This window comes from Salvelinus alpinus, chromosome 13 (genome assembly GCF_045679555.1).
Source record: "Salvelinus alpinus chromosome 13, SLU_Salpinus.1, whole genome shotgun sequence".
Classification (NCBI taxonomy): domain Eukaryota; kingdom Metazoa; phylum Chordata; class Actinopteri; order Salmoniformes; family Salmonidae; genus Salvelinus; species Salvelinus alpinus.
Genome location: NC_092098.1, coordinates 38,786,598 through 38,802,764, shown reverse-complemented (window position 1 = coordinate 38,802,764; position 16,167 = coordinate 38,786,598). Strand labels below are relative to the sequence as shown.

At 40.6% G+C, this 16,167-nt stretch overlaps 1 protein-coding gene across 2 annotated transcripts in view; it reads right to left on the bottom strand.

Moving 5' to 3' along the window:
• LOC139537672 (glutamate receptor ionotropic, kainate 4-like) overlaps nucleotides 1-16,167 on the bottom strand; it is a 117,753-nt gene that overhangs the window by 49,847 nt on the left and 51,739 nt on the right. For both annotated transcript variants that reach the window (XM_071339256.1, XM_071339257.1), the window contains 4 exons: nucleotides 10,053-10,218; nucleotides 8,504-8,682; nucleotides 1,686-1,739; nucleotides 1,063-1,227 (listed from right to left, as the gene is read on the bottom strand). In XM_071339256.1, coding sequence (XP_071195357.1) covers nucleotides 1,063-1,227; nucleotides 1,686-1,739; nucleotides 8,504-8,682; nucleotides 10,053-10,218 — 564 coding nt within the window. The remainder of the gene's footprint in view (nucleotides 1-1,062; nucleotides 1,228-1,685; nucleotides 1,740-8,503; nucleotides 8,683-10,052; nucleotides 10,219-16,167) is intronic.

Below are 16,167 nucleotides of genomic sequence, written 5' to 3'. Positions count from 1 at the left end.
GGAGAGAGAGTAGGCAAGAGTAGGCAAATAAATTAATATTCTACAATAGAGTAAAAACAACCTAGTAGTTACAGTAGGAACACAGCTAGCTCTGTTGTAATGTAACATTGATTAACAAAGCCCAAACTGTAGGGGGAGATTCAATGTGGATTCTTTGTCTCCTTAATGTTGGCGTCAGAAAGCACAACACAGCATCTTAAATCCAATGAAAAGTCCATTAATTAAAAAAGCATTTGAAATCACTTAATTAATCAGAATGTGTTGAGGCAAAACTCAAAACCCCAGGTTATTAATTGCACATTCGGCTTGCGTGGGAAGAGTGTTGTTGTGCCTTGTGTGCTTTGTGCCATAAACATGCAATTACTTTGGCTGGGGTTAGTTTGAAACCTTAGCCGAAGAGGACTGTTAAATGAGTACACTTGATTGAGTGAATGCACTAAAACCAGTGCACAGCCATAAGGGTAATAATGCACAGCTTTTCATCTGTTGTTGCGAGGCAACTGGGGCTTAGTAGATTTTTTGTCATGTCAACAAGGCTAGGGAATCACCATGTCAGCTCTTAACAATATATGGTAAGGGGGCATGTGAGCTGCTCAGGGAAAACTCTGGGCCCTAGTAATAGTATTTCCTGGAAGGTCACGTGGTCAAGAATATCTCTTAACCCTACCGGTGAATTTGTATCCATCTCTGCTTTCAAGGACTCAATTACGGACACCATTTGTGAATCATGTACTTGTTATTCCACACAATAACAATCATGGACTTGTTATTCCACACAATATCAATCATGGACTTGCTATGAAAGGCCTACATGTTATTCTTACAAGTAACTGAGCAATCACAGACATTTTCCCAAACCATGTAAAGCACAAATATTGGCTGATTGTGTTGTTGCCATGTCTTTCTGACCTTGTGTTGTGATGTCTTCCTATGTCTCATATTCTGCCTTTACTTTGATTTATTTAGCCCGCACTTGCCAGGCCGTTATTATAAATAAGGACTTGTGCTTAATTGACTTGCCTGGTTAAATAAAAAATACAATCAAAATGGAGCTTTGCTCACCGGGACCCCAGTGAAAGGGGCATGGTCACAGTTTTCCTGCCAGGAGCGGTTGAGGCTGAGGAGGAGGTCAGGGAAGTAAGGATGGCTGTGGTTGAGGACAGAGAAGCCAAGGATGTTGACCCAGCGCTCCACCGGGATGTCATCCAACTGCAGCAGAGAGAACTCCTGTATGCCAGAAGAGACACCAGGGGTGCGTTCAGTCGGTTTAACATTTTGCTGCGTGTACATACTGAACAGCACATTTGCACCAAAACGGTACGCACCGTTCAACATTCTTCAAGGTATATTTTCCCGTTTGGTGGGTGTGGTGGCCGTGTGAACACTGATCTTTAGGTGGGACTTGAAGCAGTGAGTGATGTATTTTAAGAAAACGCAAAACTTGTGGAAAAGCATACCACACGCAATCACCCTCTGAGCTTTGCTTTCACCTGTTCAGTGCTTTCACTTAAATGCAGATGTAGGAAAATGAGACATATGTAACTAGTCAAGACTATTGAAATGCATGCACAGCTAAAGAACCAGTTTTGTGTTGAAACAGGCTGTACTTAGAATGAGACACATTCTGAACTCAGTTTTATTGACCTAATTCCATGGTAAAATAACATTTACATCTGAGCTCTTACCATTGTGGTGAAGATGTAGGTGTAGTAGACGGACAGCATCCCCAACTCTGACGCCTGACAGAGGGAGCGATGGAGGCGGGAACGAGAGGGAGGGAGGAAGGAAGGAAGGAAAAAAGGAAGGAAGGAAGGAAGGAAGGAAGGAAGGAAGGAAGGAAGGAAGGAAGGAAGGAAGGAAGGAAGGAAGGAAGGAAGGAAGGAAGGAAGGAAGGAAGGAAGGAAGGAAGGAAGGAAGGAAGGAAGGAAGGAAGGAAGGAAGGAAGGAAGGAAGGAAGGAAGGAAGGGGGCTGTAGAATCAGTCTGCTTTCACTCACCCCAAAATAGTACATTCTCACAGCAGTAGTCTACACAGTGGAATATAATTTGTCTAGGGGTCAGTGTATGTCTTAATTTCTGTGGAATGCCTGAGAAACTTACTTTAATGAACAAAGGTCAAAGAAAAGGGAGGAGAGTTCCATTTTTGTCTGTGTCCAGAATATATTTCCCATGAGAGACTGTGCTGTCAAATTGATCATGAAAAATGGCTAAACTTGATAAACACAAACGTTTAACCTCACAACAGATAATACATGATTAGAATTGCAGCCATATGACTTTTAGCCCAGTTTTTGTAGAGCACTAGTACAAATCAAGCTGGTGCACTGGCAGAGACACAAGTCAATTGGCAACGGCTTCTGACAGGCTTGGTCAAAAATCACATTGAGAAAAAGGTTGTCAAGTTTGCTCTGCATCATCTGCCGTTAACACTGAGGCAAACAACAACTTAAAGGCAAACTTTACAACCAGGAGATAAGGAATGTGTCCAAAATGGCACCCTATTCCCTATAGAGTGCACTGTTTGACCAGGGTCCATAGGGCTCTGGTCATCATGGGTCCTGGTCAAAAGTAGCGCACTATATAAGGAAGAGGGTGCCATTTCAGACACAGCCAAAGAGTAAGAAACCGTAGCTGTGCTTTAAAATATTTCAAACTTTTAGAGTAGTACTTTATTTGCCCATCTTATAAAGGAAATTGATTAGGTTTAATAATGAAGAAATTTAAGGTTTTTCAAGGGGGGAAAAATAAAAAATGTTGATAAAACTTTCTTCTGCATAATGTTTTTCTAGTATTTTAAGGTCTGAATCTGCAGCCAATACATTGTCTCCATACAATGTGGATGGAGATTGTGAAGCGTATTATGTTTTGTTCCAGTTACAATGCCTCTATGCTTTTTACATTACCCTCAAAGCAGCCGGCACATAAAACTATTCTGAATGTGTATTTCCTCTACATAATCCACCTGACTTCAATTTGCTGCTTCCTGAATCCACATCATTGGTTAGCTCACAAATAATGATGCCTCAAGCCCAAGCAGCTTCTTGTCTGTAAAATAATCAAGAATTTTCACACTAACATGATGTGCTTTTAGAGCAACCACTTCAATTATTGCCCTTGGAAAGACATCCATTTTATTTTGGGGGATTTTTCAAGTTTATTGGACAGAGAGGCATGGAAGAGGGACAGGAAAGGAGGGAGGAGAGATGATGTGCTAGAGGGGAGTGGGGCTCGAATTCGAACCCACGCCAGCACTGACATACATATGAGCTCTGAAGGCGCGGCGGCAGTAACCAATAGACCACCGCAGGCCACAGTCGGAAACATCTACCTAAAGTTCTTGAATAGTAGAGAAAAAATAAACTCCGTATTCCATGTTGTCAGCAGACATTAGTATTCTCTTTATGATGGTTGGGGAATTTGCCTGGGAAAACATATTTCATGGTTTCATATTTTCAAAGTGTTAATTTCCTCCTGTCCCTTGGGATTACTTTAAAGGAAGAGAATATTCAAAAAACAATGTGACATTTTTACTTGACAACTTTTTACTTTGCAAACCAATCATAAAAGGCAGTCAAATAAATAAGTCATGCCAATGTGGTTATTATAAATTCATAAGAACATGACTCAAAGCTTTTCCATGGATCTTTGAAACTTCTATTAGATGCGTAACAGAAGCTGTCTAATATTAGTGCTTACTATTCATGTGTTAAAATAGTAATGCTTTTAGTAATGTTATTACCAAGCATGCACTGGTAAACAACCAAAAAGGTACAAACACTTTTATGTAAATCGTTACCATGTAGGTATTATTGGATACAAACAAGCATAGTGAGTCATATAAACAGATATTGAATGGGAAAATGTTAAACATTTATACAGTTTGTCTACGGAATGGTCAACCAAGCAACACCATTAGATGAACATTCCTTGGGGTAATCCTAGTTGGATGATACTCTGTTTGCAGGGTTGGGGAGTAACGGATTACATGTAATGTACATGTAATCTGTTACATGTAAGGGATTACAAAAAACGTTAACTGATCTGTTACGTTACCAGCAAAAATATTGTAATCAGATTACAGATACTTTTGAAAAACTACATGATTACTTCGAGTATTACTTTTGAGAGAGGATGTTTGCGGGGAAAAAATCTGACACTTCTGTTTTCTCAATGACAATCAAATCAACTTTGAAAGAAAGGTGCAAGTTAAAGTTTGTTCCGCCTGAGCGAGTCTGTGATTTGTTCCGCCTGAGCGAACCACTATGATAACACACCAAATGTGTTTGATGGATCGCGGGAAAAGAGCAGGAATACGCATTTGTAGGCTACAGTCCAAGCTATGTCTTCCAATAGTGCGACTGCTGTCGGCATCCAAAGATTATCCAATTTGAATAAATGTTTGGAGGTAAGGATGACAGCAGTGGCGTAGTCTACGGAGATACGGATATAACTTGTTATTGATATCTACATAGCGCAATGATGTGAATAACACTGCTGCTCTCTCATTTAGCTATTTGCCCCAACACATTGTGGTTGTAGATGTCTGTTCACAAATCTAAAATGTGTATTTGAACCCAACAATGGTTGAATTCAAGAAGTTTAAACTGCCTATCAATCATTTTTTTTGGAACCAGTGGACAGCCAGTTAAAAATATGCACTTGAAATAGCTGCATAGTGTGGATCCCTGTGGTGCTTTTATTTCTAATTCATGCGGATACAAGAAACAAAAGAATCCATAGTCCTAATGGACACAAGCTCAAACACTTTTGATAGATTTAAAGCTCCAATCTGTAGTTGCTCCGCACACACACACACACACACACACACTTGAAGTCGGATGTTTACATACACTTAGGTTGGAGTCATTAAAACTAGTTTTTCACTTAATGCAGCTGGTGGCCACACCAGATACTGACTGTTACTTTTGATTTTGACCCCCCCTTTGTTCAGGGATACATTATTCCATTTATGTTAGTCACATGTCTATGGAACTTGTTCAGTTTATGTCTCAGTTGTTGAATCTTGTTATGTTCATACAAATATTTACACATGTTAAGTTTGCTGAAAATAAACGCAGTTGACAGTGAGAGGACGTTTATTTTTTGCTGTATGTGTGTGTGTATATACAGTTGAAGTCGGTAGTTTACATACACTTAGGTTGGAGTCATTAAAACTTGATTTTCTTGTTAAAACTATTTCATGCTGCCACCCCAGTGCTTCACGGTTGGGATGGTGTTCTCCGGCTTGCAAACCTCCCCTTTTTCCTCAACATAATGATGGTCATTATGGCCAAACAGTTCTATTTTTGTTTCACCAGACCAGAGGACATTTCTCCAAAAAGTACGATCTAAGTCCCCATGTGCAGTTACAAACCGTAGTCTGGCTTTTTTTATGGCGGCTTCTTCCTTGCTGAGCGGCCTTTCAGGTTATGTCGATATAGGACTCGTTTTACTGTGTATATAGATACTTTTGTACCTGTTTCCTCCAGCATCATCACAAGGTCCTTTGCTGTTGTTCTGGGATTGATTTGCACTTTTCGCACCAAAGTACGTTCATCTCTAGGAGACAGAACGTGTCTCCTTCCTGAGCGGAATGATGGCTGCGTGGTCCCATGGTGTTTATACTTGCGTACTATTGTTTGTACAGATGAACGTGGTACCTTCAGGCGTTTGGAAATTGCTCCCAAGGATGAACCAGACTTGTGGAGGTCTACAATTTTTTTTCCTGAGTTCTTGGCTGATTTCTTTAGATTTTTCCATGATGTCAAGCAAAGAGGCACTGAGTTTGAAAGTAGGCCTTGAAATACATCCACAGGTATACCACCAATTTAATGACTCCAAGCTCAAAAAAGCCCAAATGATTGTGCCATTATCCAATACATATATGATATAGGCTACTGCACATTACGTACGACAGAAAATTGCTGCAAAGAAACCACTACTAAAGGACACCAAGAGGAAGAGACTTGCTTGGACCAAGAAACGTGAGCAATGGACATTAGACTGGTGGAAATCTGTCCACTGATGAGTCCAAATTGGAGATTTTTGGTTCCAACATCTGTGTGGTCTCTGTGAGACGCAGAGTAGGTGAACGGATGATCTCCGCATGTGTGGTTCCCACCGTGAAGCATGGAGGAGAAGATGTGATGGTGCTTTGCTGGTGACACTGTCTGTGATTTGTTTAGAATTCAAGGCACACTTAACCAGCATGGCTACCACAGCATTATGCAGTGATACACCATCCCATCTGGTTTGAGCTTAGTGGGACTATCACTTGTTTTTCAACAGGACAATGACCCAACACACCTCCAAGCTGTGTATGGGCTATTTGACCAAGAAGGAGAGTGAAGGAGTGCTGCATCAGATGACCTGGGCTCCACAATCACCCGATCTCAACCTAATTGAGATGGTTTGGGATGAGTTGGACTGCAGAGTGAAGGAAAAGCAGCCAACAAGTGCTCAGCATATGTGGGAACTCCTTGAAGACTGTTGGAAAAGCATTCCAGGCGAAGCTGGTTAAGAGAATGCCAAGAGTGTGCAAAGCCGTCATCGAGGCAAAGGGTGATGTAATAGTGATGTCGTCACTATTATTCTACAATGTAGAAAATAGTAAAAATAAAGAAAAACCCTTGACTGAGTAGGTGTGTCCAAACTTTGACTGGTACTGTATATATCTCCATTGATTCTTGAAGAATACAACTTATAAATGAGCTCAGTTCAACTGTCACACTCCATGAGAACTCAAAATATAAGCTCGTTTTTCCAATGTTTGTAAACAGTGTAAATGTAAACAAACTTTGTATAGCCTCATAACAGTGTTAAAACAATACGTTTGATATCATGAATGGTCAGTCCTTGCATCCATAGCGCTGTCTATTAATCTGAAAGTGGTTACATTTCTCCAGACCCATCCCTCAGCCTCCATCCCTCCAGACTCATCCCTCCCTCAGGCGGGGCAAACATTTTGTTATCGTTTCATCTGTGGATTTGCCCTTTAAACAGCTGCATATTATCACAATATCAGTGTCACCAACAAAAAGGTAAACAATAGGCCTATAGCAAATGGCATTCCTTTTTCACATGTAAATAGCACTTTTCAGTAGTGCTCAAAGCATGCCATTCCATGATCGAAGCATTTATTTTTCAACTCAAATCAATGAGCCCAATCAGTCCTCCATGATAACAAAATCACAATCAACAGAGTAGGGCTGGCTAATAAGTCATTAGTTTTGTGGTTATGCTCAGGTAAAACAATGTCTAATCTATACTTCCAAGTTCTATTTCTTGAAGATCAAAGGGTATAACATTTATTGGAATGACTGGAATTCTGATAGGCTTTGGTTATTAATGTAAAGATAAAATTGAAATCGTATTATATGTAGTAGAAAGCAATTGGTTAAAGAAGCCTACATAACCAGCCCATAAAGTAAAATGTAACATCCATATATGGCCAGCTTTAACATTGATTTATCCTGCAATAGATGTCGTTCAATTGGTAACATACATTTTTGTCTTCTTCTAACGCCCCTTAAGGGGAAAGCAATCTAAAAGTAACTGAATTATCAGATTAATGAATGTAATCAGATAGCCTACTTGGGGCAGCTGTCGTTCTGCCTGAACAAGGCAGTTAACCCACTGTTCCCTGGTAGGCCGTCATTGTAAATAAGAATTTGTTCTTAACTAACTTGCCTAGTTAAATAAAGGTTCAATATTTTTTTTCTTTAAGACTACGTTACTAAGTTTGGGTAGTCAAAAAGTTACGTTACCGATTACAATTTTGTCAAGTAACTGTAAGGGATTGCCTTTAGAAAGTAACCTCCCCAAGCCGGTTTGTTTGAACCCAGCTTGTTAGTGTAATGAATGTAGCCACTACTAGTCATACTGTATTGCCAATCCCAAATTGCCTCCTAGACCCAACGCTCTATATACCTGTGGAGATCTGAGGATTTGATAGATGTAAGCAATATGGTGAAAATTCCACTGAACCTATCTATCAGAGGTCAAGGTAGAATGATGTATTACCATATCACTAGCTAAGCGTCTATAAGAGGTTACGCGTAGCAGTGTACTAGAATATTGGACTGTTGGCTTTCATACTTTTCGAAATCTCAGCGCAGCTCAAGCAATTTCTCTAACTGTCAACACATTCAAATGAATATAAAACGCATACCAGAGATGCGTTGGTTGGGAACAGTGGGAAGGTGTGCGTTCGAGCTGTGCGTCACCGCGGATGGTGGTCTCAGAGCCGCATAGCTATGTCACAATGGAACACCGGACTATCGCGTCCTAGCATCTGTGGACTATGAATTACGCTTTACACCTATCAAATAAGATCTCCACAAGTGCATAAAGCGTAGACCTGTAGCGATAGATTTGGGATTGGGCAATGGGCTGGAATGTATGGATGGGTCCCAAAATGTGTCAACTTATTCCCTTTATAGTGCACTATTTCTGACAAAAGTAGTGCACTACATAGGGAATAAGAGGCCATTTGGGACGCTTACCCGTTCCAGGATGAGGTGGGACACAGTGGCGTTGGCGTCCACTATGATGGTGTCAGTCTGGTCGTTGCGGATCTCTTTTAGAACAGGCATGGGGTCCTGACTGTCATCCAGCACACGAACAGTCAGCGTCTCCTTAGAGATTAGGAACTGACGCAGTAACTGCTCCAGGTTCATCAAACCTGGGACAACAGCAACAATTGGCCATGAAAGTGTAATATTGTATCCCACAGCCCACAACGTTGATACACTTTCTTATGAACATCAGGTCGCTACAATATCATCTGAATATCTTCTATTAAAGTCTAATAGTCTAAGTAATGGCCAGTAGGAGACTATTGCAAGGAATTCTGCCTTTGGTGATAAAAGTACCACATTTTACAACTCCGCTAGTCCTTTAAGTAAATCATAGGAAGTATTTTATCCATACAGCCATTGTAGGTTTATACTATCATTCCTTTGTTGGCTGTATTTCCTTACATATGCTCTAAATGCTTGATTTCTGCATTTCAAGTCCGTCCAAAAAGACCAGCATACAGTATGTAATTTACCATCTTCAAAATATAACAAAATTGTCATAAGTAAGCAACATCATCTTTCCAGTGCCCAACTAACACTGTGAAAGCAAATTTCACTAGGAAATAGGCATTATATTTTCAGTTAAGATAACATATTGTTATAGAGAAAATACCAGCTGTTAGCCTAAGTATATTTTTAGGACGTAGGTTGGAGGGATTCATCTTATCCACGTTCTATATAAGCATTGGGAACCAAAGCAAAGCTTAACTCATAATTTCACGCTTTCCACACCTGCCCCTGGGTGATATCCCTGAGGTAGCCTGGCTCCATAGGCCTGTCACACAGACGCATGGTGACACAAACACACACACACACACACACACACACACACACACACACACACACACACACACACACACACACACACACACACACACACACACACACACACACACACACACACACACACACACACACACACACACACACACACACACACACACACACACACACCACAAACACAAACGTCCCAATGACCACGTCAAGACAGAAAAGCTAAATTGGATCAATAATGACCTGCTATGTACAGATGTATGCTGAGTGCGTGATGTGAATGAAACAAATAATAGTCAGCTTTGGGCAGATGAGTGCTTGAGGGGCAGACTGACAGAGATGACTGACCTGCTAGAGGCAGACTGGTGGTTCCAATGGGGCAGTTGGTCAGAAAACAGTCAACACCAATTTTATGGGTCTGCTAAATGACCATATCTGCTAAATTACCATCTCACTACATCGCCTCCTGTTACTGTATATGCAATGACTGCATGCATGTCCTAAAGTTAAACTGTACTTCTGATCAGGGGTATTGTTATCATATAAAACCCTGTGGAATTTCCATTACAGTAATTATATTTCTATGGGTCCATCCATCACAACATAGTTGAGTTAATTGAGTAATTGTATTTCTATAGGATAGTTTACTTGAATGGGAATGTCCATCTAGTAATTTCCATTTCTATGGTTGGCAACTCACAGTCAGCCCTGGCGCAGAGCAGACAGGCGCTGGTGCTGTTGAAGAAGGAGAGCAAGTCCACCACGGCTAGGCTGACATGTGCATTGGTGGGCCGCAGGTCCAGGGGCGAGAAGCGCGGGAAGCGGGCCCTCAGGAGGTCCTCGGGGGCCACCCTCACATAAGGCACCTGGGGGTGTAATGAAAAGCAAATTAAATCATACCGTAGAACATACGTATCAATCTTCTCAGAGTATGAGTGCTGATCTAGGATCAGTTTAGACTTTTATATCATAACGAAAATGGACTAAATCAGCACTCCTACTCTAAGAGCCTTGGTACATACGGTCCCAGGTAACCCTAATAGGGACGAATCCTAATATCCAATTGTCAAAAATGTCAGTAAAAGTTAGGATTCGCCCCTTAACTACCGAAGCAGACTAGATTTTTAGAGTCAAATGTACTCTCGGAAAACACAGTGATCAAATGTGTTAGTGCATTTCAACTGGGTAACTTAAAATGAACTGTTTCTAAGCAGCTGACAAACTAATGCCTTGTGAATGAGAACTATAATACTTATAAGTAGTACAGAAAATATGTATACAAAAGTCTATACAGTATGCTGCAGGAGACGGGAGATGTTCTGTGCAGTAAGAATATACTACAGCTATGTTTCGACAACCAGTGCCTCTCCCCCTGAACATCCCTTTGAAGCTGCCCACTGAGATGTTTTCAGGACCATGGCCAGCTCCTTCTAGTGCCATACATTGATGAATACTGTATATACACACACAGGTAACTGCCAAAATAAAGGAAACACCAACATAAAGTGTCTTAATTAACAGTGAGTTGGGCCACCACGAGCTGCCAGAACAGCTTCAATGATCTTTGACATATAATCTACAAGTGTCTGGAACTCCACGAGAAATTCCATAATTTGGTTTGTTGATGGTGATGTAAAACACTGTCTCAGGCACCACTCTAGAATTTCCCATAAGTGTTCAATTCAGTTGAGATCTGGTGAATGATAGACACACATGCTCATTTGAGACCCCTCTTTCAAAGTCACAGATCTTTTAGCCATGGTAGACAAAATAATGGGCAACTGGGGATTTTTACAAATGACCCTATGCATGATGGGATGTTAATTGCTTAATTAACTCAGCAACCACACCTGCGTGGAAGCATCTGCTTTCAATATACTTTGTATCCCTCATTTACTCAAGTGTTTCCTTTATTTTGGCATTTACCTGTAAATAGACTAGCAAGCAGCTGATGTCTTCAAAGTCAATATGGCATCTATCTATAGGGCACACAGAGGGATGATAGAATATGAAGTCACGACTGTAATAAATAGAGCTAGTATCCACTGCAGCTATGGGTGAAAAAACCACTTGAGTAGACCCATTAGTTTCCTGCATTAACCCACTAAGTGAATCAACAACACTGTGGCCGGCTAGAAGGTTACACTCATTGGTTACACCTCATCACCATAGGCATAATGTTATAAGTATAGAGTTGACTTCGTGCCTGCCTGCTTCTACCTAGCCCTTAATTGTCTCAGAGGTCCAGTGGTAATGTGTTGCCATACGGAGAGACAGACCATGATAAGCTCCAACAGCTGCTCAGCTCTGCTCTCAGCAGGACAATGCTCTGCTTTAATAATAATAAAACATCCCAACCGCCATTAGGCTAGGACACAAGGTGAGACACGGCTAATGGGGGAATTAGCTGAAAAACAGCCATTACCGAATCTCATTGAAGGCTCTATTTTTGGCTGGCGGTAAGGAGGCGCAAGTATCAAACACACGTTAGTTAGACATTTTGTAATGTAAAAACTGGCACACTGGCGTTTTCCAACCCCTAGGCCAGGTTCAATAATTTACCTATCTTCCTTTGAGGAAGCAATATTTGAGGTGTGTCCTTAAAAATGTGCGCCAATATGGCAATTTCAGTGAGCACAACTTTTTACTTTATTTAATTTTTAATTTTTATTAACAACAAATCAATACAGAAAGTACATAAGGGAACACAAGTATATATAGATTATATATAATGGACAATCAAGCTAGGGGGTACAATATCACATTACAATTACACAAGGACCTTAAGGGACATGCATACACTTACAATTCTAACAGCTTTTTTGTTAGTAGAGTATTTAACTGTCTTAAAATACAGTTCAATTTCTTTTTGTAGGTTAAGAAAATGTGGTTTTTGTTAGTAAATTTACATTTGTGTATATGAAATTTGGCCAAAAGAATAATGAAATTAATTATATAAAAATGTTTCAGCTTATTTTTATCGTATGTAAAGAATCCAAGCAGTACATCTCTCCACAATAGTGTAAAATCGTCATAAATGTTTACAATTATAAATCTACTGATCTTGCCATAGTTATCTTACATGTATACAATGCCAAAAAAGATGCAACACTGTTTCTGGGTGGTCATTACAAAAGGAGCAATTTGAGTTGATGTTTTCCTTAAACTTCTTCATATAGTTGTTGGCAGGATAATATTTATGAATAATTTTAAAGGAAATCTCCTTCATTTTGTTAACAAGTAGGTATGTGTGTGGCAACATCCAAACTTTTTTCCAACAGATATTATCAATAAATCCATTCCAATAAGGCATGACATTTACATTTACATTTAAGTCATTTAGCAGACGCTCTTATCCAGAGCGACTTACAAATTGGTGCATTCACCTTATGATATCCAGTGGAACAACCACTTTACAATAGTGCATCTAACTCTTTTAAGGGGGGGGGGGGGGGGGGTTAGAAGGATTACTTTATCCTATCCTAGGTATTCCTTAAAGAGGTGGGGTTTCAGGTGTCTCCGGAAGGTGGTGATTGACTCCGCTGACCTGGCGTCGTGAGGGAGTTTGTTCCACCATTGGGGTGCCAGAGCAGCGAACAGTTTTGACTGGGCTGAGCGGGAACTGTACTTCCTCAGAGGTAGGGAGGCGAGCAGGCCAGAGGTGGATGAACGATGACATAAGGTATAGATACAACATCCTGCTGAAACAAGGTTCGTATCGCTCTGTTGTTGAATGGGCCAAAAGAGAAACAAATCTTCCCTACTGATGAGTCAATAGGGTCAATAGAAGGTAGGCTCTGAGGGTCAGGTCTTGACACGTTCCTGAATAACAGAGCAACACCTGAGGGAATGGCATCTAAAACAATTGCAAAATCTTTAGGTGTTACAGGGACCTTGTAAAGAGATAGGAATTCCTTATAACTGAGTAAAAGACTTCAGTGAGCACAACTAGGGATATAGAGTACCATAGTATGAGTCATAATACCCATAAAACCTAGCAATCAAACAAGGAAATGGTTCCAATGGTTTTTCACCATTCATTTTTTGCCATAGGGAATTTTAGAAACACCTGACGTGACGTTTTGATAACCATGTAAATCTCTCTAGGACAAATCAAATATTAGTCACATGCGCAAAATACAACCTTACAGTGAAATGCTTACTTATGAGCCCCTAACCAACAAAGCAGTTAAAAAAAATGATATGTTTAAAAAAATTATATACACAGGGGGGTACCGGTACTGAGTAAATGTGCGTGGGCACCGGTTAGTTGAGGCAATATGTACATTTAGGTGTAACCGATGTGAAATGGCTAGCTAGTTAGCCGTGGTGCGCGCTAATAGCGTTTCAATCAGTGACGTCACTCGCTCTGAGGCCTTGAAGTAGTTGTTCCAAGGGCTGCGGATTTTGTGGCGCGATGGGTAACGATGCTTCCTGGGAGGCAGTTGTTGATGTGTGCAGAGGGGGCGAGGAGAGGGACGGAAGCTATACTGTTACATAGGCAGTTACCAAGGTGACTTTTATCAATATATTTGCCTGTATTTACCCACCCCCAAAATGAAATGCTAATTAGCTGCTAATGTGGCTATCATAAAAGAACCAGTGTTGTGTTCGAGACCACCTAAAGCGAGACCGATCCAAGACCAGAGCAAATTGAGTCAGAGTCAAGACCAAGACCAGAAGGGTCCCAAGGGGTCCGAGAACGAGTCAAGACCAGAAACATCTCTTTTGTCCAGGACCGGAGTCTACACAGACCGGTGCACTATAAGCAATCAGAGCTACAGTAGGCCTTTATATGAACAAGCCATTTGCCACACGGGCCTGCCATCATACCCCTTGAACCTTACTGTGTTTCCAGGCAAGTTGCAATAGCGCAACTTTAGATCATTAGAACGCATTCACCAAAAGCCACAAAATACACCTGCATTTGTGCAAAAATGTAAACACCACAGAAGTCCTCTCACATTTGTTAACTTTACAGTCCTATTGATCAAACAACCATGAAAAGGTAGGCTCTCTTACTCAGTTATGCACATCAACAACCGATGAGCTTAAATCTAATGAAGGAACATTAGATAAACACTAACTTTTTCAGCTAGTTGGCTGTCAAAATTGCGCTGATAAACAATGGGGAATTGTAGCCTCCTCGTCCTTCTGCAGCTTGCCATGCTTGTCCCAACCAAGCTAACTGGCTAACTTGTTAGAGAGATACTTCCAGAAACAAATGAAAACACCTCACTCTGACCATTTTACTTGTCGTAGCAGAGCTGGTTAGCTGTTTACATGTTATCTAGAGCGTTCTTGACTCTTTTTTTGCCTATGTTTACTGACACCGGTCATATTCAGCGGGTGTTGAGCATTTGTAAATTCATCAGTTCTGTGCTCTGGCACACTTGGACGAGAGTGCTCTGAAATCGGAGTAGATAAAAAGAGTGAATTTGCGAACGCAAGAGATATGCCAACTGGATAACAGTTGTTCAAGTTATTGCTAGCTAACCAAATGATACCTGCATCTCTAGCTGTGTATAGCCACCAAAAAACGATACGAGAAAAAAGTCAGTGAATCACCCACTCCTCCAACGGCATGACATCCTCCAAGCAGCTAGCTAGCTAACGTTAGGTTCCGTGTTTTAAGTTTGCTACATAAATATATACTCTAGCCTATTAGCAATATTTTGACTGACTTGTGATCATTGCCCTTGCTAGTTCGATTGTATTGACATTCTCAGCGTTAGTTACATTTGTCCGTTTTTGCCCAGAATATTGAGTCATTGAAACTGAAACAATGCATCCAGAATGGAGGCAGCAAACAATGTACCAGCCCAGCTGTGATTTACAACCTGACAGCAATATTTTTTGGACTACCAAGAAATGTATTGGTGAATTATATTAATCATGCATCTATCAAGTCAAATAAGCTATTATTAAAACCTCTTATAAAGCTGGTTTTGTAGCATAAACTGGGAATTTGATATTTTTTACTGATATTATGATGGTCTCTTTCATATCTTTCAAAACACAGTCAGTTCCACTTTAAGTCACAGGTTACTTTGTGTGGTAAATGTGAAATTATTTTTGGGAAGTAATAGTAATACATTTCAATTGGGAAACGCTTAATGATTGTGTTTTTTTGTTATGATTTGCTACCTACTTATTATGTCAGAATTTATGGACTGCTTAACCTTTAACATAATGCTGTGTGTGACTGCTGTCTTTCCATCGGCCCTATGCCGTGGTGTAGTGGTACCTGGAGATATGGGTATACCGTAATTTTGCAAGAAAATTCCCAAGCGGCCAGTCCAGCGAAAGAAAATGGCACCCCGTGTGAAAAATCCTGTTTCCTTTTTGTATGAGTTTTCCTATAGATGTTTCAGATTTTCAACCTCAAAAATCACCTATTTTTTTATAGATAAAAATAAAATAAAAAATTATGTGGTGGTCTAAGTCCACAACAATGCTTAAACCACATCAATCTGATTGGGTGGGCCTGTGAAGGCCTGGCCTCAGTGCACCCAGGCCCATCCATGTCTACACCCCTGATGCAAACAGTGCATGATAACAATTGCGCACCACAAATAGCATACTAACCAACACTTCGGACTAAACTTGTTTAATACCTGGTTTGCATATTCCTTAGTTAGCATTTACTGGTAGATATCATCAATTGAAACGTCTTTCCTACCCTACCGGCTACCAATGTCATCCTTCTGTGAGCCGCTCCATGCCAAAACCATTTGAGAGCTCTCTTGCTGCCTGCAGATGACGTTCTGCAGAAACTAGGCAGTGTGCGGCCCAAATGTGAATATATTTCACAT